Source organism: Lucilia sericata, unplaced genomic scaffold, assembly GCF_015586225.1.
Source record: "Lucilia sericata isolate MDLA Ls3-8-SP2 unplaced genomic scaffold, ASM1558622v1 Contig000058F_arrow, whole genome shotgun sequence".
Classification (NCBI taxonomy): domain Eukaryota; kingdom Metazoa; phylum Arthropoda; class Insecta; order Diptera; family Calliphoridae; genus Lucilia; species Lucilia sericata.
The window spans coordinates 345,001-372,680 of NW_023994094.1; the positions used below are offsets into that span (position 1 = coordinate 345,001).

Here is a 27,680-nt window from a genome sequence, read left to right on the forward strand (position 1 = left end):
CACATACAATGTGTCACACAGGAGATTGAGAACAGGCAGAGAGATGATGTGATCGTTTTTGTTTATTATTATTTTTTACAAAAAAGGAATACACCACATTATGAAGATTTATAGGCTGACCTTGAAAAAAATTAAAAAAAAACTTTATGCTCAATGTAAAATACACTTAGCAAAATTAAGGAATTTGGAAAACATTTTAAATGTTTTCCAAATTTATTTTCTCTTTAATTTAATATAAATTAATGAATACAAAATATAAAATTTTAAACAATTTTATAAAAAGAAAAAATAATAATCGAATAACCCTAATCACTGACACCACTTGTAAAAGAGCCTTAACCCAATTCATCTTCAATTTTTGTTAACATATTCCCTTTAAACTACTTAGTACCATACAAGTGCTAAGAAATTTCGAGGTCAAAAACGATTTTTTTTATATAAATTTAAAAATATATCCAAAATATAAACAATGACTAATTTTGGCATTGATTTTTGTTGTTGTTGTTGTGTATATTCTCAACGAGAGAAAAAACTGGATTCCTTGGAAAATAAACAATCATCAGAAATTACATGAAATGTACAATAAAATTAAGAAATCATGTTGTTTAATAAAAAATGACTTCATTTCAATTAAAATAATAAAAAGTATGCTCAATAAAATATAGTTTTATTAAAATTTTTGTGTGTGTGTGTGTTTTTTACAGGAACCCAGCATTTTTTTTCAATATAAATAATGCAGTATAGCAGCCGTTCTGAAAATTATTCTTCCTCTTTAAGAGATTCGCCTTCAAAATGGGGAAGTGGCAAGGTGAGTTATATGAAATAAATAATTAAAAAATATTGAGAATTATATATTTTATAATTGTATTAGGCGTTATTTAAATAGTACCAAAAAAGCCTATTGAGTGGTCTTCTTACTAGACTACTGACAACTCTATCTATGGTCTGACCTATAGGCTAGTCTATGTACATGTCTATTAACTAGCCTGTTTATGGACTGAAAATTTCAATAGTCCAGTAATTAGGCTTTAGAATTGTCTATTACTTATTATTAACCAGTCTATGGGCTAGTCAAGAAACTAGTATATGAACTAATATATGGACCAGTCTATAAACAAGTTTATGTACTAGTTTATGAAATAGTCTATAAACCAGTCCATAGGCTAGTCTATGCACTATTCTATAAACTAGTCAATGTCTAGTCTATGGACTAGTGTATGAACTAGTCTATGATCTGATTTATAAACTAATCTATGGACTAGTGAATGATCTAGCCTATGAACTAGTCTATGGACTAGTGGACTAGTGTATGAACTAGTCTGTGAACTGATCTATGAACTAATCTATAAACTAACCTATAGACTAGTGTATGAACTATTTTATGGACTAGTCTATGAACTAGTCTATGGACTAGTGTATGAACTAGTCTATGAACTAATCTATGGACTAGTCTTTGAATTAGTTTATATACTAGTCTGTGAACTATTCTATGAACTAGTCTGTGAACTAGTTTATAAACTAGTCTGTGAACTAGTCTATGAACTAGTCTATGTACTAGTCTGTGAACTAGTCTATGGACTAGTCTATTAACTAGTCTATGGACTAGTTTATGAACTAGTCTATGGACTATTATATGAACTAGTCTATGGGCTAGTGTTTGAACTAATTTATGGACTAGTATTTGAACTAGTTTGTGGACTAGTCAGTGAACTAGTCTATGGACTAGTCTGTGAACTAGTCTATGGACTACTCTGTGAACTAGTCTATGGACTAGTCTGTGAACTAGTCTATGGACTAGTCTGTGTACTAGTCTGCACACTAGTTCTGACAGCTTAATATGAAATTCTTCTGTTAGCACTTGTTCTTTTGAAGCTATAATTTAAGCATTTTTAGTTCCAAAATACTTTATTTTTATTTTTCTTCACTCTCTTTTAGGAAAGCAAAGGCTATGCCTACAAACAAGCTTCATATCAATATTCGACATCGGGCACTAATAACAATTCCTACAGTGATAAATCGTCAGATAAAAATATTGATCAATTAGATGCTCTATTGGAAGATTTAAAAAATGAACGTGAAATCACCAGAGATAGAGGTAAAGTAATAATAAAATTGTTTTAAAATATAACGTTCTAATGAAAATTTCTTCAACATTTTATTTTAAAGATCATTCTTTGAATTATAGAACTATGTAAGTAACACTTAATAAATCCATAATAAAAAGTGTACCAAACTATAAATTTTTCTTTTTTTTTTAACTTTAGCGAACGATCCACAAATGAAGATCCTTTGAGTGGTACAGTAACCAAAACAACGCGAGTCATTAAAACCTCCAAAAATGCCGTAGGAGGTTTGGATGATGTAGAAATATTGCCATCACCCGACTACAGTACTTTAAGATCAAATAGTGGCTCTTTAATGCGTAATGATTATCAGACCTTGGATAAATCCTATAGCTCAAGTAATTCATTACATTTTTTTTATTATCGTTTAAAATTTTTTTTAACCTATTACCTAATTACAGAAATCTTTCGCCTGGTGGAGGAGGTTTCTATGAAGCGAAGAAAACCAAAATTTATGAAAGTAATCGTTCATTGAACAAACCGCCGAACTTGTGCCAGTTGTAGGACCAACAACTGCCACACCAGCTGATATGCAGGAAGATTTTAAAAATATCACCATTAATGAAGATATTCTACCAGTACCCGGTACTAAGGTCACTACAACAGTGCGCACCTATACCTACGAAATACCCGCAAATGGCGTTATAGCCCCACCAGCAGCTACCTCAAATACTTTAAGCCGTAAAAACATTGTCTACAATACGGTGCAAACGAATGAAACTAACAATGTGGTACAACCACATCCCGTACACGCCATACCACAAACTGTAGTCTACAATACGGAAAGTTATTCCACCTTAAATCGGGGCATTGACAAGCCCATTGTAAACAATCAATCGTACGAAGTACGTGAACACTATGAAACGAATACGTTGAGAAACAATACGTTGCCTTTGCAGCCAAGAAATCAACAACCGCAATCACCACCAACTGATACCACAATTGTGTATAATATTAATAATACAACAACTACTACCACAGAGCGTCCTGGTTATCCTCACAGTCCAAACCTAAGTCCCAAACCTGTAGCTTACACCACGGGACCACACAGTCCTCAGTCACCACCTCACAGTGGTCCCACTACTCATCGTTACTTTTACAAAGAATCTACCAATACCATCAATACTGTACATGGTGGTCCCGGAGGTCCAGGAGGCAGCCCTGGCGGTCCCCCCAATGAACCATTGTTGATGACACCTAAAAATACTACACCCACATCTACAAGACCCGTTGGAGGTTATCCACCAGCTGGTGGTCCGGGTTATCCACCAAATGGTAATCCACCACCAGGTGGTGTCACTTATCACTACTCTTCGACCACAACTAATACCAATACAAATCGTCGTGGTCCCGATTATGGAACACCATCACCTCACTCCATGCCCCCAGCACCTTTCCCCGTCGATGGTGTTGAATATCCAGTTGGCAATGGAAATCCACCACAGCGTGTTGAAGAACTTATGCAATCGTTCGGCAATGTAAGTTTTTGCGTTTTAATAGTTAATAAAGCCTTAAATAATAACTATTTATAAAATGATTCCTTTTCAGTCTGATGTTGTTGATAGAAAAGATTTGAATACACCACGTAAACGTGAAATTGAAACCGCCGTAGCATCACCAAATCAACAACAAATTGTGCCATCCATTAATAGAGCCGGTAGAGATGTTTATTATCCACCCGGTCATGAAATGATGTTAACTAAACGTGAAGAAATGCATGCTTCTGGCTCACAGGGAGGCGTAAGTTAAAGCAATTTATTAACATTCTCATAAATCTAAGAATTTTTTTTTTTTTTTTTTTTTGATTTTTCCAGGGTCGCTGGGCAAAGGGTTCGGGAATGTATGAATATGAATCTGGTTATAAATCAAAGAGTAAAACTAAAACAAGTGGTGCCATGGTACCCGTCTGCTTGCCACTTTGTTGTGCTATGCCCTGTTCAATTATGTAAAGCCTCTGTCTGTCTTTATATTATAAAATATAAGACTTTGGCTTAAAACTAACAAATAAATGATTATTTTATTTTACATTTTTTTTTTAATTTTAGTCGGCCAATATATATTGTATATATAATAATTGTTATACTGCTATTTTTGTTTTTAATAAATTAACATTTATTTTTATATGAATGTTGACACACGTAATGCTCCATTTTAAATGTTTTACTCTTTTGCTCAAAATGTTAATTTTTTCCTTAATTTTTCCAAAAATAAACTAACTTTTAAGTTTTATAAAAATTTAAAAAAACATGTACTAATTTTTTTTATTATTACCCATTGTGTTATAATAAAAATTGTTAAAATTTTATATTTTAAAACATTTCTGATGTATCGAATATTTAGCTTAAGTTTAATTAATATACAGCTTGTGTTGTAATTTCGAATTTTTAAGTAATAATATTTTAAAAATTACCACTATTTTAATACAAAAACAAATACACAAAAAAATAAATATTGACTGTAACAAATTAATATTGGGAAAAAAAATTTAATAAAATCAAACGCCTCGGGCGCTTCTAACAAACCAATGTGAAATTGTTTATTTTTATTGTAGAGGATTGATGAAACAGCTTAGGTTTTATATAAGTGAAAAAAGTTCAAAATTAATTTACCGATAATCGCTTACTGTTTATAGCTATGGAAGTCGAAAAACTTACTTTGGAATTTTTCCGGAAATCATTAAATTTTTTTTTGCAATAATTTCGCATCAAATTACTTACTTGTCTTCGGAAATGATAATTTGAAATCTATAGTTAAACTGAACTAAAAATAGAACTAGAACGGAATAAGAATTGAACGAAAAGTAAACAAGAACTAAACTAGAACTAAACTAGAACTGAACTAGAACTGAACTAGAACTGAAATAGAACTGAACTAGAACTGAACTAGAACAGAACTAGAACTGAACTAGAGCTGAACTAGAACTAAACTGAACTAGATATGAACCAGATATGAACTAGAACTGAACTAGAACTGAACTAGAACTGAACTAGAACTGAACTAGAACTGAACTAGAACTGAACTAGAACTGAACTAGAACTGAACTAGAACTGAACTAGAACTGAACTATAACTAAACTAGAACTGAACTAGAACTGAACTAGAACTAAACTAGAACTGAACTAGAACTGAACTAGAACTGAACTAGTACTAAACTAGAACTGAACTAAAACTAAAGTAGAACTGAACTAGAACTGAACTAGAACTGAACTAGAACTGAAAAAGAACTGAACTAGAACTGAACTAGTACTGAACTAGAACTGAACTAGAATTGAACTAGAACTGAACAAGAACTGAACTAGAACTGAACAAGAACTGAACTAGAACTGAACTAGAACTGAACTAGAATTGAACTAGAACTGATCTAGAACTGAACTAGAACTTAACTAGAACTGAACTACAACTGATCTAAAACTGTACAAGAACTAAAATTGAACTGTACTAGAATCATATTTATTTCGCTATTTCCCCACTGTGCAATAAAAAATCTTTGGAAAATAGTTTGAAAATTTTATTTTGAAAAAAAAAGAAAAAAGTTTTTTGTTTTGTATATACAATTGAGTTTTTTGAAATTGTTTCTAAATAGATTTTGTTTAATAATTGTTTTAATAATAATAATTTACAAATAATTTGTATGCTAATTTTGTTATTTTATAGAGTTTTATTTTTTTAACAATATTATATTGTATCACAAACAATTTAATTAGATTCCAATTATTATTATTCTTTTAATATAATTTTATTAAAGCAATTTGTTTTCTTCTTGTATATAAAATGTTTACTATTTTTATTAATATTTTTCTTCTTACATATAATACAAAAATTGTTATCTTAAATAGTTCGAAAGAGTTGTTTAATGTATAAAGAATAAAATTTTCAAATGTAAAATTATTTTATTATTATTTTTTAATTTTAAATATATATTTGATCAACAAACTAAATAAGAGATTCTCTAAAGAGCATAAATGAGATTCTTTAATATGTTTACGTCAACATCATACTAGTGAAAACAACAAAAATCATAAAATATAAAACCAAAACCCTTAAATAAAAAATATATAATAATTTTGTAACAAAAAGGACAACAACAAAAAACCTACATTGGAATGTTAAAATGGAAGATTCAATTTAATTTTCAAATAAATACAGTTTGCCTAAACGTATGATTTTTAATAATTTTCTTTTAATACTCTAAATATGTATAACATATTAATTAATTAATTTCTAAAAAAAGTATAACTGCTACTTTAAACTTTTCTCATTATTCTCAAGCTAATAACTATATCACTATATATTTATTTTAAAGTCTATGAAAAAATCTACAAAAAAATATATGGAAACAAAACTAATACAATTAGAGGGAAGTTAGCAAAATACAAAATGAGAAGACTATAGATTCTTAAGTTACGTTATACAATATGTATTAATGTATGTTTTGTAGAAGATTGTGTTTGTTTTTTTTTTCCTCTGCCAGTCTACATACAACATGATATGGAAATTGAAAGTTAATACTAATAAAATAAATTGCCATTTCTACAAATAAATACATTTTTAATTTAACTTTGTACTAATTGCAAATATTTTTCCTAAATACATTCGCCTGCGTTTTTAGTAATTGGGGAAGAACTTTTCAATTTCATATATCATGCCTGTATGCATGTTCTTATCGTTGTTGTTGTTGTTTTTTTGTTAAGTTTAACTTTTTTGTTCGGATACTTTTAATTCGGCATAATACCAACTGAATGTTGGATATGATTTGTAACTATAAATATCATATTTAATCGAATTTAAGCCATCATTGCCAATTTTATTAATACCATTTACCAAATTCTCATAACGTTTGGGATTGGCTTTTTCCTTTTGATGTTTGAGCATCATATAACGTGCAATATTTATGGGATAGCGTGCTATAAATAAATTGGCATTTCGTAATCTGTAAAAGAGATCAATAATTAAATTAATCAAATATTTTGATAATTTTCATTGTTTGCAAAAATAATTTATAACGTGACTAAAGTTATTGAAAACTTCTAATTATTTTCACCCATTAGATAGATGTCACTAAATACTTAAATTACTACCCACAATTTGGAGCAAAATCGTTTTATGTAACCTTACTATTATTTAAGTGAATGGATAATAAAAGATAAAAATATTGTCCGGATCGGTCCATAATAATATCCTCTTTCGATAAAATCTCCTGTAACTAAAACCGAACTAGAACTGAACTAGAACTGAACTAGAACTGAACTAGAACTGAACTAGAACTGAACTAGAACTGAACTAGAACTGAACTAGAACTGAACTAGAACTGAACTAGAACTGAACTAGAACTGAACTAGAACTGAACTAGAACTGAACTAGAACTGAACTAGAACTGAACTAGAACTGAACTAGAACTGAACTAGAACTGAACTAGAACTGAACTAGAACTGAACTAGAACTGAACTAGAACTGAACTAGAAACTGAACTAGAACTGAACTAGAACTGAACTAGAACTGAACTAGAACTGAACTAGAACTGAACTAGAACTGAACTAGAACTGAACTAGAACTGAACTAGAACTGAACTAGAACTGAACTAGAACTGAACTAGAACTGAACTAGAACTGAACTAGAACTGAACTAGAACTGAACTAGAACTGAACTAGAACTGAACTAGAACTGAACTAGAACTGAACTAGAACTGAACTAGAACTGAACTAGAACTGAACTAGAACTGAACTAGAACTGAACTAGAACTGAACTAGAACTGAACTAGAACTGAACTAGAACTGAACTAAAACTGATCTAGAACTAAACTAGAACTGAACTAAGTAAAAAGTAACAAACTTTAGTGAAGAGCATTCAGATTCCTCACAGGCGAATTTGACACTCCACTTTTAAATTTTAAACCAAGTACGACTATGCTACTTACCTATTCGACATATCATCATCTTCACCACCCCAACCGAAATATGAATTTGAAAATCCATTAACAGTTAAAAAGTGTTCCCTGGTCATAGCGGATACACCACCAAATATTGTTCGATAAGGCAACCTTGAAATAAAACAAACAAATTAATACACCAAAACCCGAGAAATGAGAAAAAAACACTATAAAAATTCTTACTTATAATTAAATTTGTCTATGGCCACCGACATGTGTCGCGGTTGACGTGGACAATTATATAAATTGCGATTATCCAGCGGCAACAGATCGACATCATGAAATATAAAACAGTCCCATTTATAAAGTTTCATAGCTTCCAAAAAGCCAATATTCATCAGAGCTGCCCTATTAAAAGGCTTGCCATTCGTTTGTTCGACTATGAAAATTCTATAGGCAATATGTTGTTGCATAAGAAATGGATGTATGTTGCGCAGGAAGATCGAAAGATGTGCGTAACGATCGCGAAAAGGCACCACAATAGCAACATGATGCCGGGCTATACAGTCTTTTGGTTTGAAAGCACCGCCTGGTTCCAATAGAGGACCCAATTGAGCATCGACAACATCTAGAGATTCTAAAGTAATATTAGGTACAAAGGGACTACCTTTTTGTGGCAGAAAAGGAAAGGACAAATAATTAATATTATTTTTAAATTATAATTAAAAATATAACTTACTCTCTTCAATAACAGGATCCTCGCATAATGATAAAGCCGTTGCATTTTGTATTTCTTTGCTGGTATTGATCCTAAAGCTGCCGTTGCTGTGTTCTAGATAATTAATATTGTTGTTGTTGGAAGCATTAGAATATAGTGTTGTAGCATTAGCTGAGTTTGATGTTGCGGCTGATGATAAGGAATTATTGTGGTTGTTGTTATCTTTATTATTTATTATGGTTTGGTTTAGTACGGTGCCATTGTATTTGTAGGTTTTGCGTAACCTTTTTTAAAATTGTTGCAAATTAATTTAAATTTAACATCATTCATTTAATTCAATTTCCTACACTTACCCCAATCTAGTAAATGATGATGAGACATTAGATTTATCAGCAAAATAGTCAATTAACAAATTAAGAGCCAACAGCATACAAACACCACAAAATAAATAACGTAATGCGACATACACTTTACTCGACATCCTCCAGTGCCACCACCTAAACCACCACTAACTAAATTTAATAGTTAAAGGATTTTAGGTAAAATTTATATATTGAGTTGCAGGTGCTACGGCTGGACGACCACCACATTGAAAAGTACCCATTTAGATGTTAAATTTTTATCTTATTTAAAACAACCTAGTTATTTTTCGTATTTTTTTTCTTTCTTCTAGCAATTTTACCAAATCAATATAACAGCATCATGACAGAGATGACATTTTTTAGGCAAAATATATGATCAGCTGTGCTGGTGTAAACAAAAGTGTAACCAGACCGTTATAAATATTATTTCTTATTTGACATTTGTTAACTGTAGTACAAACAGGAAATGTAAACAAATAGAAATAGTGGAATTGAAATGGAAATGGAGATATTTACTTCTACACTGTAAAAAAAACTGACTTAAGAAAAGTTTATAATAAAGTAATTAAATTAATACAAAATTATTATTGTTTAATTGCAATATTATTGAAATTTTTTACTTTGTACATTTGAGTGATTCAAGGTTGCGGAACTGAAACAGATTACATATTTGGAAGCAATTTTTACAAATATTATAACAGTTCGACTGCGGTCGATAGTTATTATCTGGGAAATAATGTCGTTGTTACAGCTGCCGCTAAGTTGACAATCTTTCGCCGAGTAAGAATTTGATCGTTCCGGAACGAAAATCTATTCATCGCGAGAGCTTAATTGAGAACATATGGTTTGTTAGTGTAATTTGCAATAATACCTACTTACCGCTTTCTGCTTAGAAAAACAACAACAAAATGAGAAAATTTCATTTTTTAATATTACCGTCTTTATTTACATACTTTTAAAGCATTTATTTAATGAAAGACATTTTTAGTCAGTGTCCGGGGAAATCAACATAATGAACATACAAAATCATTTGCCTAATATAATTTTTTGATTTAATTTTTTCAAGCAAAACTGAAAATTTTTAGAAGAGAAAAAATGGAAACTAATAAATTAAAACAACTACATTAATAGCTACAAAACACACATATAGTTATCGTGGCAGTCGAACAGCTTCTAAATCTTTAATAACCAATGTATTGCTAACATTGTTGTGCGTATAGTCTAGACGTAAAACTTTCGATTCACCAATACAGGGATCATAGAAACCGGGCAAATCGCTCTGTAATTAAAAAATATATACATATTTACCAAATAAAAATTGAAGATACACTAGACTTTTACTAACCTTGGATGAATTGTATAGTATTAGGACACCCTCCCTGACCAAACATTGTACTGGTATGGTGACATCTATGGAAGCGGAAGCTATAAACTCATTACCATTCTCTTCCAATTGACCATAGATGGCTTTGTTTATAATTAAACCTTTGCGTTCGGTTTCCTCTTCGACTATACGCTGATAGGTATGCTGCATCAACTCAACGGCCGCGTTCGCCTCCTGGCGTCTCATTGTCATACGTTGTTCATTATTACGTTTAGTCTTTTCTATTTCAATATTTTTACGATCGGCTTGCATGGGCTCTATAATGGATTTTTTAACAAAAAACCATACAATGACTGGTGTAACAGTTGCATAAAATACAGCTGCAGGCACAATTTCTTCACTCAGGTGTATGGGAAATATATAGGTTTGTTGGGAGCGTGTAACTCTGTTTAAAAACAAATTGTTTTAGTCACTTCCAATTTAATGCACACAAACAAAAAAGAAAGAAAACTTACTTGAACTTTAAAATAACTCCCGTCGGTACACCTAATGACACGGAAGCGTAAACGGAACTATATTTTGATACTTTCTTCTCAGCTCCATACTCGGCTAAAAATCCAAAAGTTCCCACCTTGGCGGCTACTTTCAATTTCAGCTCATTCTCTAGCATTTTGTGAGTATACGCTATACTATAGTATATATGGGGCGAGCCAATAACAAAAGATGTGGACCAGGAGTAACGCTCATTTGTACGATCTATTTGCGTAGTCATGCTAGACTGAGAGCCGGCATTAAATGTCAGCGAACCCATTGTATGCTTGTCTAGTTGTACAGCTAATGTAGAAAATAGTCCAGGTATAACACCATTCTCCCGGAAATTCATTTGGGCACCAGCATTTAAAGTCAAGACAGAATTAAGTGTCCTGCCGCCTTTGACGGCCGTTATCAAACCATTGCCTGCACCAACATCCAGCTGCAGCCAACCTTTGTTAAGCAGACGTCTACCACAGACCACAAAGCCTCCGTTACCATTGCCATTAGCCGACATTAGATTGCCGCTTAAAGTCAAGGTGTCTCTTCGTGTCAAGGGAGCTTCTATAGATTGAGAAATACTCATCGAGGAAACCTCAATACGAGGCATTTCAGATTCGTCATAAGGCGAAAATATCTCCGTGGCATTGACATTAATAGTAACATTTCCTCTAGGATTAGTGTTTTGCAGCAACTTACGTTCCTCCGCCAATTGGGCGAGCCGTTCATATTCCTCCCTAATCTCTGCGGGAGTTTTTGTACGGTGTACCAAATCCCAGCCATCGGTACGTAAAGCTTTCTCACCCACCGAATCATAAATTGCTCGTTTATGAGGATCCGACAATACTTCATATGCCTTCTTGGTACGATTGAACATTAACTCAGCCTTTTGCTTCTTCTCCGGCTCTGTGTGTTTATCCGGATGATAAATGCGGCTAAGCTTGCGATAGCTGGTATTGATTTGATCAGCAGTTGCCTAAAATTGTTGGATGAATCTATTTTATTGCATTTCTCGTAATTAGAGGTGATGAAACATGACAAAATTGTGTGGAAATTAACCACAACAACAAAAACACATGAAAAAAATACTTGCATCTTTGGGTAAATTTAGAAAAGTATAGTAGTTTTCCTCCAATTCATTGTCAGAACCCGGTTCTTCGGACATTTCGTTAAGGATTAGATTAATACACTAGATGAAGTAGGTGTAATTAGTGGCTAAATTGGTAATGTTTTTATTACAAAATTTTGAATTTTGTACCAAGAGAAAAGAAAATAATATTTTTTTCTATTTCGTTGAATAACCTCAAAGTTAGAGACCTGCGCCGACCATTTTCAACGGCGGCGGCTAACGACAAAATAGGCAGCTGAAAGCCGGTTGTGAGAAAAGTGCTTTTTCTTTTGATAAATATCTTAAAATGTATTATTTATTTATTAAATCATTTGGTTAATTATTGTTTATATATTAGTAATCAATAAATTAATTTTATCTTTATGTTTTTAAATAGTTTTTTCTTTCTTTTATTTTTGTTCAAAATATTATATTTTTATTTAATTGCCCGCTGTATTAGAAACAAAATGGAATGAAATTTATTCTGTTTTTTATGAACTACCCTGTGCGAAAAATTTCTTATTTGACATTTCATTTTACAACTTCTTTACAGTTCTCATTCCCTTTTGAAAAACGTGCACGACATTTTGTGAAATTCGAAGAAAAAAGATTCCAGACGAAAATCGTTGAAATAATTAAAGGAAAAAACTAGAAATTTTATTATAAATTACATAAAAACATAATAAATTATAAACAATGTTGCGTGTTACAAAGTTTTTGCCCCGTTTGGCTGGTCAACGTCAAGCCAGTTTGGTGACCGGAAAATATTCTAGCATATTCGAAAATGTAAGTGCCAAAAGTTAATACGTCGGTTGAAATATGTTTGCCTGTGGGCCTATTAAAATACTAAATTTTATATAATCGTTTGCATATTTTCAAAACAAATGCATTTCTTTAACTACTCTTAATTTTGTAAAAAATTTATTTAACAAATTTTTATTTAAATTTTTAGCAAACTAGCGTCTTGAGCAATGGACTTGCCTCTCAATTGCGTCACAAGTAAGTCTAAAGTCTTTAATCATGTTTTCTTTTTACTGCTCATCATTAAATCATTCTCAAATGTTTTTAATTTTTGCCAAATTTTGGAAATTTATTTTATTTAATGACTTATGTAATTTTAAGTTTTTTTTTTTTTTTTTTAACCGGCCGGGGTCATGTGAGTCTTGTTGAAAAATGTTGTATCTTCCAGACTTTTTTGTTAGTTAGTGCGTTAAAAGTTACGTCATTAAAAGTATTCTATTGAAAAGTTATAGAATTTCTTTGTTATTCATTTAAAAATAAGGCAGTTCCAATAGAAAACTTAATTTCTAATTTAGATTTCATCATTACAATAGATACATATTTCTTTTTATCTGCTATTACTTGCAGTGGTATATGTCATTCATTTACATCAAAAGAGTCTTAACTAATAATTATAGGTTTGTGCTAAAATCTTTCATAAAGTTTTAATTATTTAAAAAAAGTCAATATTTCAATGAATGTTCATTTAAGAAACCTGTCATTCTTTCGTTCATGCATGTAATAGATTTTACTTTTTAAATCACACGATTTCTGTAGTTATTTCAGGAAAATTCAAGTTAAATGCCTCCCAAGTATTCATACAAAACAGCTTTTCTCGAAATTTACATGTTTTTTGTGTTATGACATTCTTGTAGGAAATAAGCGATATGTGTTTGTATACGAAGGTGTGTATGTTTGTGTATACAAACGTACTATGTACGAGTAATTTATATAGTAAAAATTATTTACTTTAAACATGTGTAGTGTTGTAGGTTATATAATAAACAAACAGCTGAAAATAACAAATCTTTTTTTTATTCCATAAAAATTGTTGCTCTTCTGATAAGAGTATGAAAATCGTATTGATTTTAATTTACATGTGGACATGAACGTATGTATGTTTTCTATAAAAAATCTTCGTTATCGCTCTGCAAATGTTATTTTAGTTGAAGGCTCGTTTATTGAACAAAAATATGAGTTCTGGAATTTACTGTAAAGTTAAATACAGTTAGATAGGTTTATATTATATTAAAGTATACTAATCGATTTAAAAACACTTCCTGGACGATTAAGCCATGCCCGTCCTGTTATCCATGTAAATCTTATGTACAAAGTGCATGTGTGAATTCATATGTATGTATGTATGTATGTATGTATGTATGTATGTATGTATGTATGTATGTATGTATGTATGTATGTATGTATGTATGTATGTATGTATGTATGTATGTATGCAAAAAACATTAAAATTTGTTTGTTCCCTTTATGTTTCTACCTTGCCCTCATAGAAATATTTTGTCAAAATGTTCATTGTTAAGCGGTTTTGTTGAAATTAATCACACATCTCTTCTAAATGCTCAAATAAGATGGTGATGACCCTCATATTTTAGTTATTTACAATACGTACATATAAATTGTCATAAATAAGTTAAAAAAAAATCAAAAACTCCGATAGGAAGCATCTTTACCAAAATTACTTTAATTACATTTTTTCTGAAATTAAAAGAAGTTCAGTATAAAGTGCTATAAATCGAGTGTGAAAATATAGTTTAAAGTGCCTAAATATGTGTCCTCTACTGTTAATATTTACCAACTCATTTCCTCATCCTCACCCCAAACCTAAAATTCAACCAATGGAATCCCATTTGTTAAAAAAGATAAATATGCATAATTTCAACAATACATAAACTTCAAATGCTTCTCTTAGATCTGGTGAAGTCAAAGGTGCCGTTATCGGTATCGATTTGGGTACCACCAACTCCTGCGTAGCCGTTATGGAAGGTAAACAAGCTAAGGTTATTGAAAATGCTGAAGGTGCTCGTACCACTCCCTCTCATGTTGCCTTCACTAAGGACGGTGAACGTTTAGTTGGTATGCCAGCTAAACGTCAAGCTGTTACTAATGCTGCTAACACTTTCTATGCTACAAAACGTTTGATTGGTCGCCGTTTCGATGATCCCGAAATCAAAAAGGATATGAAGAATTTGTCTTACAAAGTTGTTAAGGCCTCAAATGGTGATGCCTGGGTTTCCTCTACCGATGGCAAAGTATACTCTCCCTCACAAATTGGTGCTTTCATTTTAATGAAAATGAAGGAAACAGCTGAAGCCTACTTGAATACCCCTGTTAAGAATGCTGTTGTTACTGTACCCGCCTACTTTAACGATTCACAACGTCAAGCCACCAAGGATGCTGGTCAAATTGCTGGTCTTAATGTTTTGCGTGTAATCAACGAGCCCACCGCTGCTGCTTTGGCTTATGGCATGGACAAAACCGACGATAAAATGTAAGTTTTCTATTAGTCAGCGATTTTGTTGTGTTTAAAAATCTCTTATCCTGTTCCTTTTTGTTATTTAGTATTGCCGTTTACGATTTGGGTGGTGGTACCTTCGATATTTCCATTTTGGAAATCCAAAAGGGCGTCTTTGAAGTCAAGTCCACCAACGGTGACACCATGTTGGGTGGTGAAGATTTTGACAACCATATTGTTAACTACTTGGTCTCTGAATTCAAAAAGTCCAGCGGCATTGACATCACCAAGGATTCAATTGCCATGCAACGTCTTAAGGAAGCTGCCGAAAAGGCCAAATGCGAATTGTCTTCCTCTCAACAAACTGACATTAATTTGCCCTACTTGACCATGGATTCTGCTGGTCCCCAACACATGAACTTGAAAATGACACGCTCTAAGTTGGAAAGCTTGGTTGGTGATCTCATCAAGCGTACCATTCAACCCTGTCAAAAGGCTTTGTCCGATGCTGAGGTTAGCAAGTCCGACATTGGAGAAGTACTCTTGGTTGGTGGTATGACTCGTATGCCCAAGGTGCAAGCCACCGTACAAGAATTGTTCGGTCGTCAACCTTCCCGCTCTGTTAATCCCGATGAAGCCGTAGCTGTAGGTGCCGCTGTACAAGGTGGTGTTTTGGCTGGTGATGTCACTGACGTTTTGCTTTTGGATGTCACTCCTTTGTCTTTGGGTATTGAAACTTTGGGTGGTGTATTCACTCGTCTCATCACTCGTAACACCACCATTCCTACCAAAAAGTCGCAAGTGTTCTCCACTGCTGCTGATGGCCAGACCCAAGTCGAAATTAAGGTTCACCAAGGCGAACGTGAAATGGCTGCTGACAACAAAATGTTGGGTTCCTTCACTTTGGTCGGTATTCCCCCAGCACCCCGTGGTGTTCCACAAATTGAAGTAGTCTTCGATATTGATGCCAACGGTATTGTCCATGTATCCGCCAAGGACAAGGGTACAGGCAAAGAACAACAAATTGTTATCCAATCCAGTGGTGGTCTTAGCAAGGATGAAATCGAAAACATGGTTAAGAAAGCTGAAGAATATGCCGCTGCCGATAAGAAGAAACGTGAACTCGTTGAATTGGTCAACCAAGGTGAATCAATTGTCCACGATACCGAAACTAAAATGGAAGAATTCAAGGCTCAATTACCTGCTGAAGAGGTAAGTTATGAACATGACCACAAAAACTAAAAGCTTATACAAATTTCTTTAATATTTTAGTGCGAGAAATTGAAGAAGGAAATTGCTGATTTGCGTACAATGTTGGCCAACAAGGACGAAGCTGATCCCGAAGAAGTCCGCAAGGCCACCAGTACTTTGCAACAATCTTCTTTGAAACTTTTCGAAATGGCCTACAAGAAGGTAAGATTAAATTAAACTTCATCCTTATAACAGCATCAATCTAAGTGTTAATCATTATTATTATTTTTTCAGATGGCTTCTGAACGCGAAGGTAGCAGCAGTTCGGAACAAAGCTCCGAAGACAAAAAGGAGAAAGAGGACAAGAACTAAATAATTTTAATCCTCCTCTTTTTAATTAATATCAATTTTATCTATATATAGTTATATAATTGTTTTTTGACTATAAGTTATTTCCTTACTACTCTAGGACAGGATATTTTCTTTTCGTGTAGTCATCCTCTGGCTGGTAGTATAAGGTTTTTATTGTTTATTATGCTACCTTAATCTGGGCTCCCAATTTTTCTGGCAGTCTGGACCTGCAGGTCATTTATTAATAAGGCGTAATACGTTTCAAACGTAATAAAATCCTTAATAGATGTTTATCTTAGTTTCTAGTGTTTTTAGTAGCAGAAAGCGTATTACGTTTTAAGTCCCCCCTTTTGTATAAATGAAAACAAATTTAGAGTAGTAGGCCAAGAAAAAAAAAGAAGAAATATTTGTTTGTTCCCTACTCTGCCTCATAACACATTTTTAACTGTTTTAGTTTGTAACGATGAAATGCAAAAAAAAAAAAACACTTACAGGTTATTAATCAGTCGTCAGTGTCAGATAAAGAGACTTGAAAAATATTTATAAAATAAAACGAAGAAAAAAGAACAACTTGATTAACTTTTATATTTTCCATTACTATTTTTAGTTAAATTCAAAAAGAATAAACCAAAAAAAACTACTAAAAAATAAAAACATAACTTTTTTTATTTCATTTGTATAACGGTAAATACTTCGATTTTTGAGTGAAAACATAAAATTTCATTTTCTGGCTAAACTAAAGGCTTTAAAGCAAAAATAATGGAAATCTGTGATCACTTTAGAAGCACCAAAATTCGACTTGTGAGTGAAAATATAAAAGCCCATATTCTAGCTGAACTAAAGGAAGGCCCTAACAAAAATAATTAAAATCTGCGATCACTTTTAGTTCTCACCAAAATTCGATTTTTGAGTGAATATATAAAAGTCCATTTTCTGGCTAAACTAATGACCCTAGGACAAAAGGAATTGAAATCTGTGATCACTTTTAGTTCTCACCAAAATTCGATATTTGACTGAAAACATAAAAGTCCATTTTCTGGTTAAACTAAAGGCCCTAGGACAAAAACAATTGAAATCTGTGATCACTTTTAGTTTTCACCAAATTTCGATTTTTGGGTGAAAACATAAAATTCCATTTTCTGGCTAAACTAAAGGTCCTAGGACAAAAACAATTGAAATCTGTGATCACTTTAAGTTCTCACCAAATTTCGATTTTTGAGTGAATATATAAAAGTCCATTTTCTAACTAAACTAATGACCCTAGGACAAAAGGAATTGAAATCTGTGATCACTTTCAGTTCTCACCAAATTTCGATTTTTGAGTGAATATATAAAAGTCCATTTTCTGGCTAAACTAATGAACCTAGGACAAAAGGAATTGAAATCTGTGATCACTCTTAGTTCTCACCAAAATTCTGGCTAAACTAAAGGCCCGAGGACAAAAAGAATTGAAATCTGTGATCCAAAATTCGATTTTTGGGTGAAAACATAAAAGTCCATTTTCTGGCTATACTAAGGGTCCTAGGACAAAAACAATTAAAATCTGTGATCACTTTTAGTTTTCACCAAATTTCGATTTTTGGGTGAAAACATAAAATTCCATTTTCTGGCCAAACTAAAGGCCCTAGGACAAAAGGAATTGAAATCTGTGATCACTTTTAGTTCTCACCAAAATTCGATTTTTGGGTGAAAACATAAAATTCCATTTTCTGGCTAAACTAAAGGTCCTAGGACAAAAACAATTGAAATCTGTGATCACTTTTAGTTCTCACCAAAATTCGATTTTTGGGTGAAAACATAAAATTCCATTTTCTGGCTAAACTAAAGGTCCTAGGACAAAAACAATTGAAATCTGTGATCACTTTTAGTTCTCACCAAATTTAAATTTTTGAGTGAAAACATAAAATTCCATTTTCTGGCTAAACTAATGAACCTAGGACAAAAGGAATTGAAATCTGTGATCACTTTTAGTTCTCACCAAAATTCTGGCTAAACTAAAGGCCCGAGGACAAAAAGAATTGAAATCTGTGATCCAAATTTCGATTTTCGAGTGAATATATAAAAGTCCATTTTCTAACTAAACTAATGACCCTAGGACAAAAGGAATTGAAATCTGTGATCACTTTTAGTTCTCAGCAAAATTCGATTTTTGACTGAAAACATAAAAGTCCATTTTCTGGCTAAACTAAAGGCCCTAGGACAAAAAGAATTAAAATTTGTGATCACTTTTAGTTTTCACCAAATTTCGATTTTTGGGTGAAAACATAAAATTCCATTTTCTGGCTAAACTAAAGGTCCTAGGACAAAAACAATTGAAATCTGTGATCACTTTTAGTTCTCACCAAATTTAAATTTTTGAGTGAGAACATAAAAGTCCATTTTCTGTCTAAACTAAAGGCCCTAGGACAAAAAGAATTAAAATCTGTGATCACTTTTAGTTTTCACCAAATTTAGATTTTTGGTGAAAACATAAAAGTCCATTTTCTGGCCAAACTAAAGGCCCTAGGACAACAAGGATTAAAATCTGTGATCACTTTTAGTTTTCACCAAATTTCGATTTTTGGGTGAAAACATAAAAGTCCATTTTCTGGCCAAACTAAAGGACCTAGGACAAAAAGAATTGAAATCTGTGATCACTTTTAGTTTTCACCAAATTTCAATTTTTGGGTGAAAACATAAAAGTCAATTTTCTGGCTAAACTAAAGGTTCTAGGACAAAAACAATTGAAATCTGTGATCACTTTTAGTTTTCACCAAATTTCGATTTTTGGGTGAAAACATAAAATTCCATTTTCTGGCCAAACTAAAGGCCCTAGGACAAAAAGAATTGAAATCTGTGATCACTTTTAGTTTTCACCAAATTTCGATTTTTGGGTGAAAACATAAAAGTCAATTTTCTGGCTAAACTAAAGGTTCTAGGACAAAAACAATTGAAATCTGTGATCACTTTTAGTTTTCACCAAATTTCAACTTTTGAGTGAATATATAAAAGTCCATTTTCTGGCTAAACTAATGACCCTAGGACAAAAGGAATTGAAATCTGTGATCACTTTCAGTTCTCACCAAAATTCGATATTTGACTGAAAACATAAAAGTCCATTTTCTGGCTAAACTAAAGGCCTTAGGACAAAAACAATTGAAATCTGTGATCACTTTTAGTTTTCACCAAATTTCTATTTTTGAGTGAATATATAGGTCCATTTTCTGGCTAAACTAATGACCCTACGACAAAAAGAATTAAAATCTGTGATCACTTTTAGTTTTCACCAAATTTCGATTTTTGGTGAAAACATTAAAAGTCCATTTTCTGGCCAAACTAAAGGCCCTAGGACAAAAAGAATTGAAATCTGTGATCACTTTTAGTTTTCACCAAATTTCGATTTTTGGGTGAAAACATAAAAGTCAATTTTCTGGCTAAACTAAAGGCCCTAGGACAAAAAGGATTAAAATCTGTGATCACTTTTAGTTTTCACCAAATTTCGATTTTTGGGTGAAACCATAAAATTCCATTTTCTGGCCAAACTAAAGGCCCTAGCACAAAAAGAATTGAAATCTGTGATCACTTTTAGTTTTCACCAAATTTCAACTTTTGAGTGAATATATAAAAGTCCATTTTCTGGCTAAACTAATGACCCTAGGACAAAAGGAATTGAAATCTGTGATCACTTTCAGTTCTCACCAAAATTCAATATTTGACTGAAAACATAAAAGTCCATTTTCTGGCCAAACTAAAGGCCCTATGACAAAAAGAATTGAAATCTGTGATCACTTTTAGTTTTCACCAAATTTCGATTTTTGGGTGAAAACATAAAAGTTAATTTTCTGGCTAAACTAAAGGCCCTAGGACAAAAAGGATTAAAATCTGTGATCACTTTTAGTTTTCACCAAATTTCGATTTTTGGGTGAAAACATAAAATTCCATTTTCTGGCCAAACTAAAGGCCCTAGCACAAAAAGAATTGAAATCTGTGATCACTTTTAGTTTTCACCAAATTTTGATTTTTGGGTGAAAACATAAAAGTCATTTTTCTGGCTAAACTAAAGGTTCTAGGACAAAAACAATTGAAATCTGTGATCACTTTTAGTTTTCACCAAATTTCAACTTTTGAGTGAATATATAAAAGTCCATTCTCTGGCTAAACTAATGACCCTAGGACAAAAGGAATTGAAATCTGTGATCACTTTCAGTTCTCACCAAAATTCAATATTTGACTGAAAACATAAAAGTCCATTTTCTGGCTAAACTAAAGGCCGTAGGACAAAAACAATTAAAATCTGTGATCACTTTTAGTTCTCACCAAATTTCAATATTTTGAGTGAAAATATGGCTACACTAAAGGTTCTACGTCCAAAAGGATTAAAATTTTATTGTTCTCACTAAAATTCAATTATGTTTTTAAAAGTAGGTTCTTATCTTTATTATCACGATTAATAATAAAAATTATATACTTATCAATATTCAATACGGTAATAAATAAAAATTATAAAATTAAATAAATTCCTAACAAAAGTAATTTAATTATTTATGTCTATTATTATAATTATTTTTTCCAATTGTTTTGAATATTCATAATTCGTTTGTGTTGTCTTTTTGTTCGAATTCTACAAACTAATACCATTAATACTAGAATGAATCTTAAAATTAAGTAGCTAAATGTTTGAGTGAATAGAGTGTCTTCGATGAGAGTGAGGAAATTTGAATGATCTTTACATAGCACCTGTTTGTAATTTATAAAGAGTATAGTAAAGACCTCGCATTTCGAGTAATTGCTTATGGGTACCCTGTTCACAAACTTTGCCTTCGTCGAAAACAAAAATTATGTCACAATCTACAATGGTAGATAGACGATGAGCAATACTGATGCTGGTACGACCCTCACTGGCCACTTCGAGGGCATCTTGTACAACCTTTTCACTTTCTGCATCCAAAGCCGAGGTAGCCTCATCGAGTAACAGAATCTTAGGATTTCTAACCAAAGCACGAGCAATGGCAATTCTTTGCTTCTGACCACCAGACAATTGAGTGCCCTTTTCACCCATACGAGTTTCATAACCCTGTAAATAAGTTTTATAAATATTACTAATGGAAATTTGCTAGATATTTGCACAACTTACCAAGGGCAAAGATGACACAAAATTGTGAATGTTGGCTTTCTTTGCAGCTTCTATAATCTCTTGTTCAGAAACCATACGTGTGTTATCGCCATAAGCTATATTTTCACGAATACTTCTATCAAAGAGTATGGGTTCTTGAGAAACAATACCCAATTGTTTGCGCAAATTAAGAATTGATAAATTGCGTATATCAATTGTATCTACAGTCACCGAACCGCCATCTACATCGTAGAATCTTTGCAAAAGTTGTATACAGGTTGACTTGCCACATCCCGAAGGACCCACTAAGGCGATTTTCTGACCCTTGTTGACAGCAAGGCTAAGACTCTTTAGCACAGTGATTTCCTGACGTGTAGGATATGAAAATCGAACTGAGTCGAAAGCAACATTGCCTTCAGATTGCCAAGGTTCATGAGAGACATCTGGACGATCAACAATTTTAGGTTCACGAGTAATTAACTTATAAATGCCTTCAGCTGCTGAGATACCCTTTTGGAAGTTGGGAGCGAAAGCCAAAGCACTGGCAATTGAAGCTGTACCCATAATAAGTGCTTGCGAAACCTTGAACACATTACCGAATTCCATACCCTTATTGACTACACACCAACCGCCATAGTACATACAAGCAGCATAGGCGAAGAACATCAAAGAACGTGCCAAACCGTACACGAAACCACGATAATGTGTATTGCGTTTAGCTTTCTGCAAGATTTAGAATTATATATCGTATTAATATATAGTAACATTTTTATGTGAGATAAAAAATATAACTACTTACATTAACAGCTGGATACAACATTTCCATGTATTGCTTATGGAACATTTCCTCGCGTCCCAAAGATGCTACTGTACGTATATTTGAAACAACTTCAACGGCGAGCTAAATAAAAGTCCATACATTTATTAGTAGGCTTACATACATATGTATATGAGTTTAAAGTGTTTGTATTACCTTGGTACATTTTTCCATTGTTTTGGCGGTACCCATATTTTCTTGGGCCATAACTTTGCGCTGCAAATAGGTGGCAACTAAAATGAACGGCGTAAAGGCTAAAGCCAAAAGACCCAAACTCCATTCGTAGTACATGGAAAGTCCAACACCCAAAAATAGTGTAGCCAAAGATTGAACAATAGTACCAATACGTTGACCGGTAGCCTGTAGGGTAAAAATGAAATAGATTTATTTTGAAAATACTTCTTGACTTAAAGTTTACTTACACCTTGAACAGCTGAGGCATCACCAGACAAGCGGGCACATAAAGAACCAGTACCATTAGCACGATCATCAAACCAGGCAATTTCCATTCTTAACATAGCGTCAAACATCATGCCACGCAAACGCTCTGTCAACTTTTCACCAGCAATGCCAAATGTATAGATCTGTAACAAATGGACAGGCACATTATATTTTCAATTTATATTGAAGACGTTAAAAATAAACTCACCTGCAAGAATGTTGCAATACCCACTACAATACCGCAAATGAGGAAATACAAACTGAATGTATTTGTATTGTCTCTCACATACTGGGGATTATCTTTGACTGCCAAAATTTGTAGAATTGAACCAAAAAGTACAGCAAACAAAGGCATAGCAGCTCCCATAATAACAGATGAAACACAACCACACAAGATTTGGGGCCATTCATCGCGATTCATTTTCAAAATGTTGAAAATTGAGAAAGTACTCTTTTCCTCTTTGGACTCGATAACTTCTTCAACGTGAGTAATTTTTATTTGTTCTTCGTCTTCATCCTTGGCATTGGCAAAGAATTCATTTTGCTTAAGTCCGGGGGTAGTGACATTAGCATCTTCACCCAATTGGGTCATAACTAAGTTGTAGTAGTGTTGTTTCAAGGCCATTAGCTCATTATGAGTACCACCCTCTACCACACTGCCCTTGTTAATGACCACAATACGATCTGCACGACGAATGGTGGAGAGACGATGAGCTACGATCACTGTAGTTCTACCTTCAGATGCCTTTTCTAAGGCAGCCTGTACCTTTGCTTCACTGGCAGTATCCAAAGCCGAAGTGGCTTCATCCAATAACAATATTTCAGGATCTCTTACTAAAGCTCTGGCGATAGCAATACGTTGTTTCTGGCCACCCGACAATTGAGCACCACGTTCTCCTACTAAAGTATCAAAACCTTGAGGAAGCTTATTGATGAATATCATGGCATTGGCCGCTCTAGCGGCAGCTTCTATTTGTTCTTTGGTAGCATCTTCACGGCCGTAACGTATGTTTTCATAAATTGAAGTACCGAATAAAATGGGCTCTTGACCTACTACACCAATACGTCCTCTCAACCATGTTATGTCTATATCTTTCAAATCCACATTGTTGAAAAGTACTTGACCACCTTCGGGATCATAAAAACGTTGAATCAATTGAATGCATGTTGATTTGCCACAACCCGATGAGCCTACCAAGGCTACCGTTTGACCTCGTTGAATTTTTAAATTGAACTTATTAAGAATTTTAACTTCTTTACGCGTCGGATAGTGAAAATCGATATCACGAAATTCGATATGAGTTAAGGGTTGATTTAAATTGACACCTCTGGTTTCGATAGGATTAATAGTGGGAATTTGATCGATTAATTTAAAAACTTTAGCACAAGCACCCTTGGCAATACCAAAAGCCTCAATATAAGGTGAAGCCATGCCAATATTCATAGATCCCATCATAACGGAAAAGAAAACCTAGAAGAAACGAAATCATAAAATCAATCTAAAAGTGATAAAAAAATAAATCGTCTTTTACTCACAGTAATCATAGTACCAGCATCATAGTTTTCATAGCCAGGAATTTTATCGTAACTCTTTAAAACCAAACCCACACCATACCAAAAAGCGAGTGCGTAGGAGGCATAAATGAAGAACCACAATAAACCGAAACCCATACCCGAGAACATGTTACGTTTGATATTTAAATTACGAGCAGCAACAATTTGGGACTTATAAGCTGTGCCTTCTTTAGATTCACCCTCAAAAGCTTTGACAGTACGTATGCCGCTGAGAGCCTCCTCAGCAATATTACCAGCTGTAGCGTAAACATTAAGTTCTTGTTTGGCCAACTTTGAGGTAGCCACAGCCACCAAACCCATAGCTATAAAAGTTACTGGCAAACTGCACAAGCATACCAACGCCAATTGCCAACCTTTATAAAAAGCCAAAATAATGGAACCGGCAAAAGCCACCATATAATGGACAAACATAACCACCTTTTCAGCTAAACCATCCTCCATTTTCGACAAATCTCTAAAAGAAGAGGAGAAATTAATAGTAAACAAACCCTTCCCAAATTAAATGATAAGAGTTAACTTACTCATTCATACGACTGGCCACTTCACCACTTTGATTAAAATCATACCAAGCCATATCTTGATGTAATATAGACCTAAAGAATTTACCACGTATACGTAAGATTTGGGCATGAGCGGCATAATTAAAAAGCGTTATAGAGATATAACTGCAAGCCAACATTACCACACCAATCATGGTATTTTGAAAAGCAAACTCTTGTACAGCATCCAATAACATACCGGATTCATCTGCCCTAGTATAGCCACCCATGAATTCAGCATAATCAATCATGTTCTATTTCAAATAGCAAAAAACATCATATTATTTGTATTGTGGGATTTTGAGTTATATAACTTTATCACTTACATTGGCCAGATTACCAAAAATCAAACTGTTAGCTGGTGTTGTTAAGCCTGTGGCAATGGATGCTAATATACCCACAAAATACATAATTTTATTTGAGGTTGTGGCATATTTAAACATTTTATAAAATGCCACTGGTTGTACATCATCTTTGGGTTTATCACTTTCCTCGCTATTTCCGGAAGTACTGTCATCATCTTTACTTTTCTTTCTATTCCACCAATGGGCTTTTTTCTTTTCACCGTTTATGGGCCTAAAGAGAAATAGATTTTTTTATATTATTGAATTGTCGTAAATTAAAACATTAGGAAACTATTGAAAATACTTAGTATTTTCACCAATTCGAAAACGAAATGAAAAATTCTTAAATTGTTGAAATATTTCGATATTTTCGATACGATTTGAAATACAGAATAGGGGGATAATATAAGTTATGTATTTAGGTTTGTTAGTTAGTTAGTAGTTAGTTAGTTAGATAGTTAGTTAGTTAGTTAGTTAGTTAGTTAGTTAGTTAGTTAGTTAGTTAGTTAGTTAGTTAGTTAGTTAGTTAGTTAGTTAGTTAGTTAGTTAGTTAGTTAGTTAGTTAGTTAGTTAGTTAGTTAGTTAGTTAGTTAGTTAGTTAGTAGTTAGTTAGTTAGTTAGTTAGTTAGTTAGTTAGTTAGTTAGTTAGTTAGTTAGTTAGTAGTTAGTTAGTTAGTTAGTTAGTTAGTTAGTTAGTTAGTTAGTTAGTTAGTTAGTTAGTTAGTTAGTTAGTTAGTAGTTAGTTAGTTAGTTAGTTAGTTAGTTAGTTAGTTAGTTAGTTAGTTAGTTAGTTAGTTAGTTAGTTAGTTAGTTAGTTAGTTAGTTAGTTAGTTAGTTAGTTAGTTAGTTAGTTAGTAGTTAGTTAGTTAGTTAGTTAGTTAGTTAGTTAGTTAGTTAGTTAGTTAGTTAGTTAGTTAGTTAGTTAGTTAGTTAGTTAGTTAGTTAGTTAGTTAGTTAGTTAGTTAGTTAGTTAGTTAGTTAGTTAGTTAGTTAGTTAGTTAGTTAGTTAGTTAGTTAGTTAGTTAGTTAGTTAGTTAGTTAGTTAATTATACAGGAAAAGTATATTTTATTTAAAGTAAAAGAGTTACTTGGTTGGCTTAATCAGGAACCACAAATTTTAGAGGAAGACGATATGTCTTTAAATTTAATTAACATTATTTAAATATCAATTCTTTTACAAAAAAATATAGTCAGTTCTCACTACCAATTCAATTTGAATCACCCATTCAAACAAATATTCGATGTTAACTACTTAAGCGACAAATTTTTTAAGCTACACACTTCATCATAGATACGCAAAAATATAATAGTAAATATGTATAAAAATATTTATAACAATTTGTTTTGTTATTCTCGTCGTAATTGTATTATCAATAGATATTTATGACATTTATAAATTCGATAAGAAAATTTAGCTTTTCATCACAAATTGAAGAAAATAAAAACTTCGTTGAGAGATAATTTTAAACGATTTCACAAAATTTGCAAAATTTGACATCACTTAAAACATTAGTTTACACAAATTTTTAAGTTTGCAGTATTCAAAATTGTATACGATCTTTTAAGACGTCACGCTATTAAATGTGTTAAGCACGTTCATGATCGAAATTATTTTCCAGAAAATTTTTTAAATCCTTTATAAGCACTAGAACATATTTTTATCTTTTTGCAGTTAATAATTTCAGTTTTTTTGATAACACTTACACTGATGAACCAGTTATATATTGATCTGTATTGTCATCACCTAATGTTATATTACTTTTGTAATAGGACATATCGTCCTTTTGATTCCCGTTAACACCACTCATCACGTGATTCTATGTTTTTATTTTTAGTTTATTTTTTTAAATATTTGCCAAGGTTATAATTAAATTAAGAGTTAAACTGCTATTGCCAAAATATCGTACACTACTGAAGTTCTTGGTCAATTCCTCATACTGTATATATTGGAAAATTCAAATATATTTGTATTAGATTGGCATTATTTAGCTGATAAGTTATCGGGGATGATAGTGATAATTCCTCAAAAAAAAAAATGGGTATGTATTG

General features: G+C 32.6%; 5 protein-coding genes across 5 annotated transcripts in view; 2 read left to right on the top strand and 3 right to left on the bottom strand.

Moving 5' to 3' along the window:
- The window catches only part of LOC119616130 (ras guanine nucleotide exchange factor E), a 20,569-nt gene extending 15,921 nt beyond the window's left edge, over positions 1 to 4,648 (top strand). Inside the window, 8 exon segments of the mRNA XM_037972357.1 lie at positions 705 to 808; positions 1,936 to 2,095; positions 2,167 to 2,191; positions 2,265 to 2,463; positions 2,526 to 2,606; positions 2,609 to 3,601; positions 3,672 to 3,863; positions 3,938 to 4,648. Coding sequence (XP_037828285.1) covers positions 734 to 808; positions 1,936 to 2,095; positions 2,167 to 2,191; positions 2,265 to 2,463; positions 2,526 to 2,606; positions 2,609 to 3,601; positions 3,672 to 3,863; positions 3,938 to 4,072 — 1,860 coding nt within the window. The 5' untranslated portion in view covers positions 705 to 733 and the 3' untranslated portion in view covers positions 4,073 to 4,648.
- Positions 4,649 to 5,765: 1,117 nt separating this feature from the next.
- On the bottom strand, positions 5,766 to 9,450 carry LOC119616131 (beta-1,4-N-acetylgalactosaminyltransferase bre-4). The gene is made up of 5 exons (XM_037972359.1): positions 9,060 to 9,450; positions 8,728 to 8,990; positions 8,232 to 8,655; positions 8,037 to 8,159; positions 5,766 to 7,052 (listed from the first exon to the last, which is right to left on the bottom strand). The coding sequence occupies exons 1-5, from the start codon at positions 9,185 to 9,187 to the stop codon at positions 6,815 to 6,817; spliced, it is 1,176 nt and encodes a 391-aa protein (XP_037828287.1). The 5' UTR covers positions 9,188 to 9,450; the 3' UTR covers positions 5,766 to 6,814.
- Positions 9,451 to 9,985: 535 nt separating this feature from the next.
- LOC119616132 (dnaJ homolog subfamily C member 11) lies at positions 9,986 to 12,088 on the bottom strand. Its single transcript, XM_037972360.1, has 4 exons — positions 12,017 to 12,088; positions 10,908 to 11,899; positions 10,414 to 10,837; positions 9,986 to 10,347 (listed from the first exon to the last, which is right to left on the bottom strand). Exons 1-4 carry the CDS (start codon positions 12,086 to 12,088, stop codon positions 10,219 to 10,221), a joined length of 1,617 nt encoding a protein of 538 aa, XP_037828288.1. The 3' UTR covers positions 9,986 to 10,218.
- Positions 12,089 to 12,560: 472 nt separating this feature from the next.
- On the top strand, positions 12,561 to 17,393 carry LOC119616133 (heat shock 70 kDa protein cognate 5). Its single transcript, XM_037972361.1, has 6 exons — positions 12,561 to 12,817; positions 12,984 to 13,030; positions 14,739 to 15,317; positions 15,389 to 16,493; positions 16,554 to 16,694; positions 16,767 to 17,393. The coding sequence occupies exons 1-6, from the start codon at positions 12,728 to 12,730 to the stop codon at positions 16,842 to 16,844; spliced, it is 2,040 nt and encodes a 679-aa protein (XP_037828289.1). The 5' UTR covers positions 12,561 to 12,727; the 3' UTR covers positions 16,845 to 17,393.
- A 3,768-nt stretch (positions 17,394 to 21,161) lies between these two features.
- Positions 21,162 to 27,538, bottom strand: LOC119616122 (ATP-dependent translocase ABCB1). The gene is made up of 10 exons (XM_037972335.1): positions 27,336 to 27,538; positions 25,614 to 25,863; positions 25,270 to 25,541; positions 24,710 to 25,202; positions 23,382 to 24,644; positions 23,155 to 23,316; positions 22,889 to 23,092; positions 22,715 to 22,816; positions 21,937 to 22,638; positions 21,162 to 21,876 (listed from the first exon to the last, which is right to left on the bottom strand). Exons 1-10 carry the CDS (start codon positions 27,437 to 27,439, stop codon positions 21,529 to 21,531), a joined length of 3,900 nt encoding a protein of 1,299 aa, XP_037828263.1. The 5' UTR covers positions 27,440 to 27,538; the 3' UTR covers positions 21,162 to 21,528.
- Positions 27,539 to 27,680: the final 142 nt, after the last annotated feature.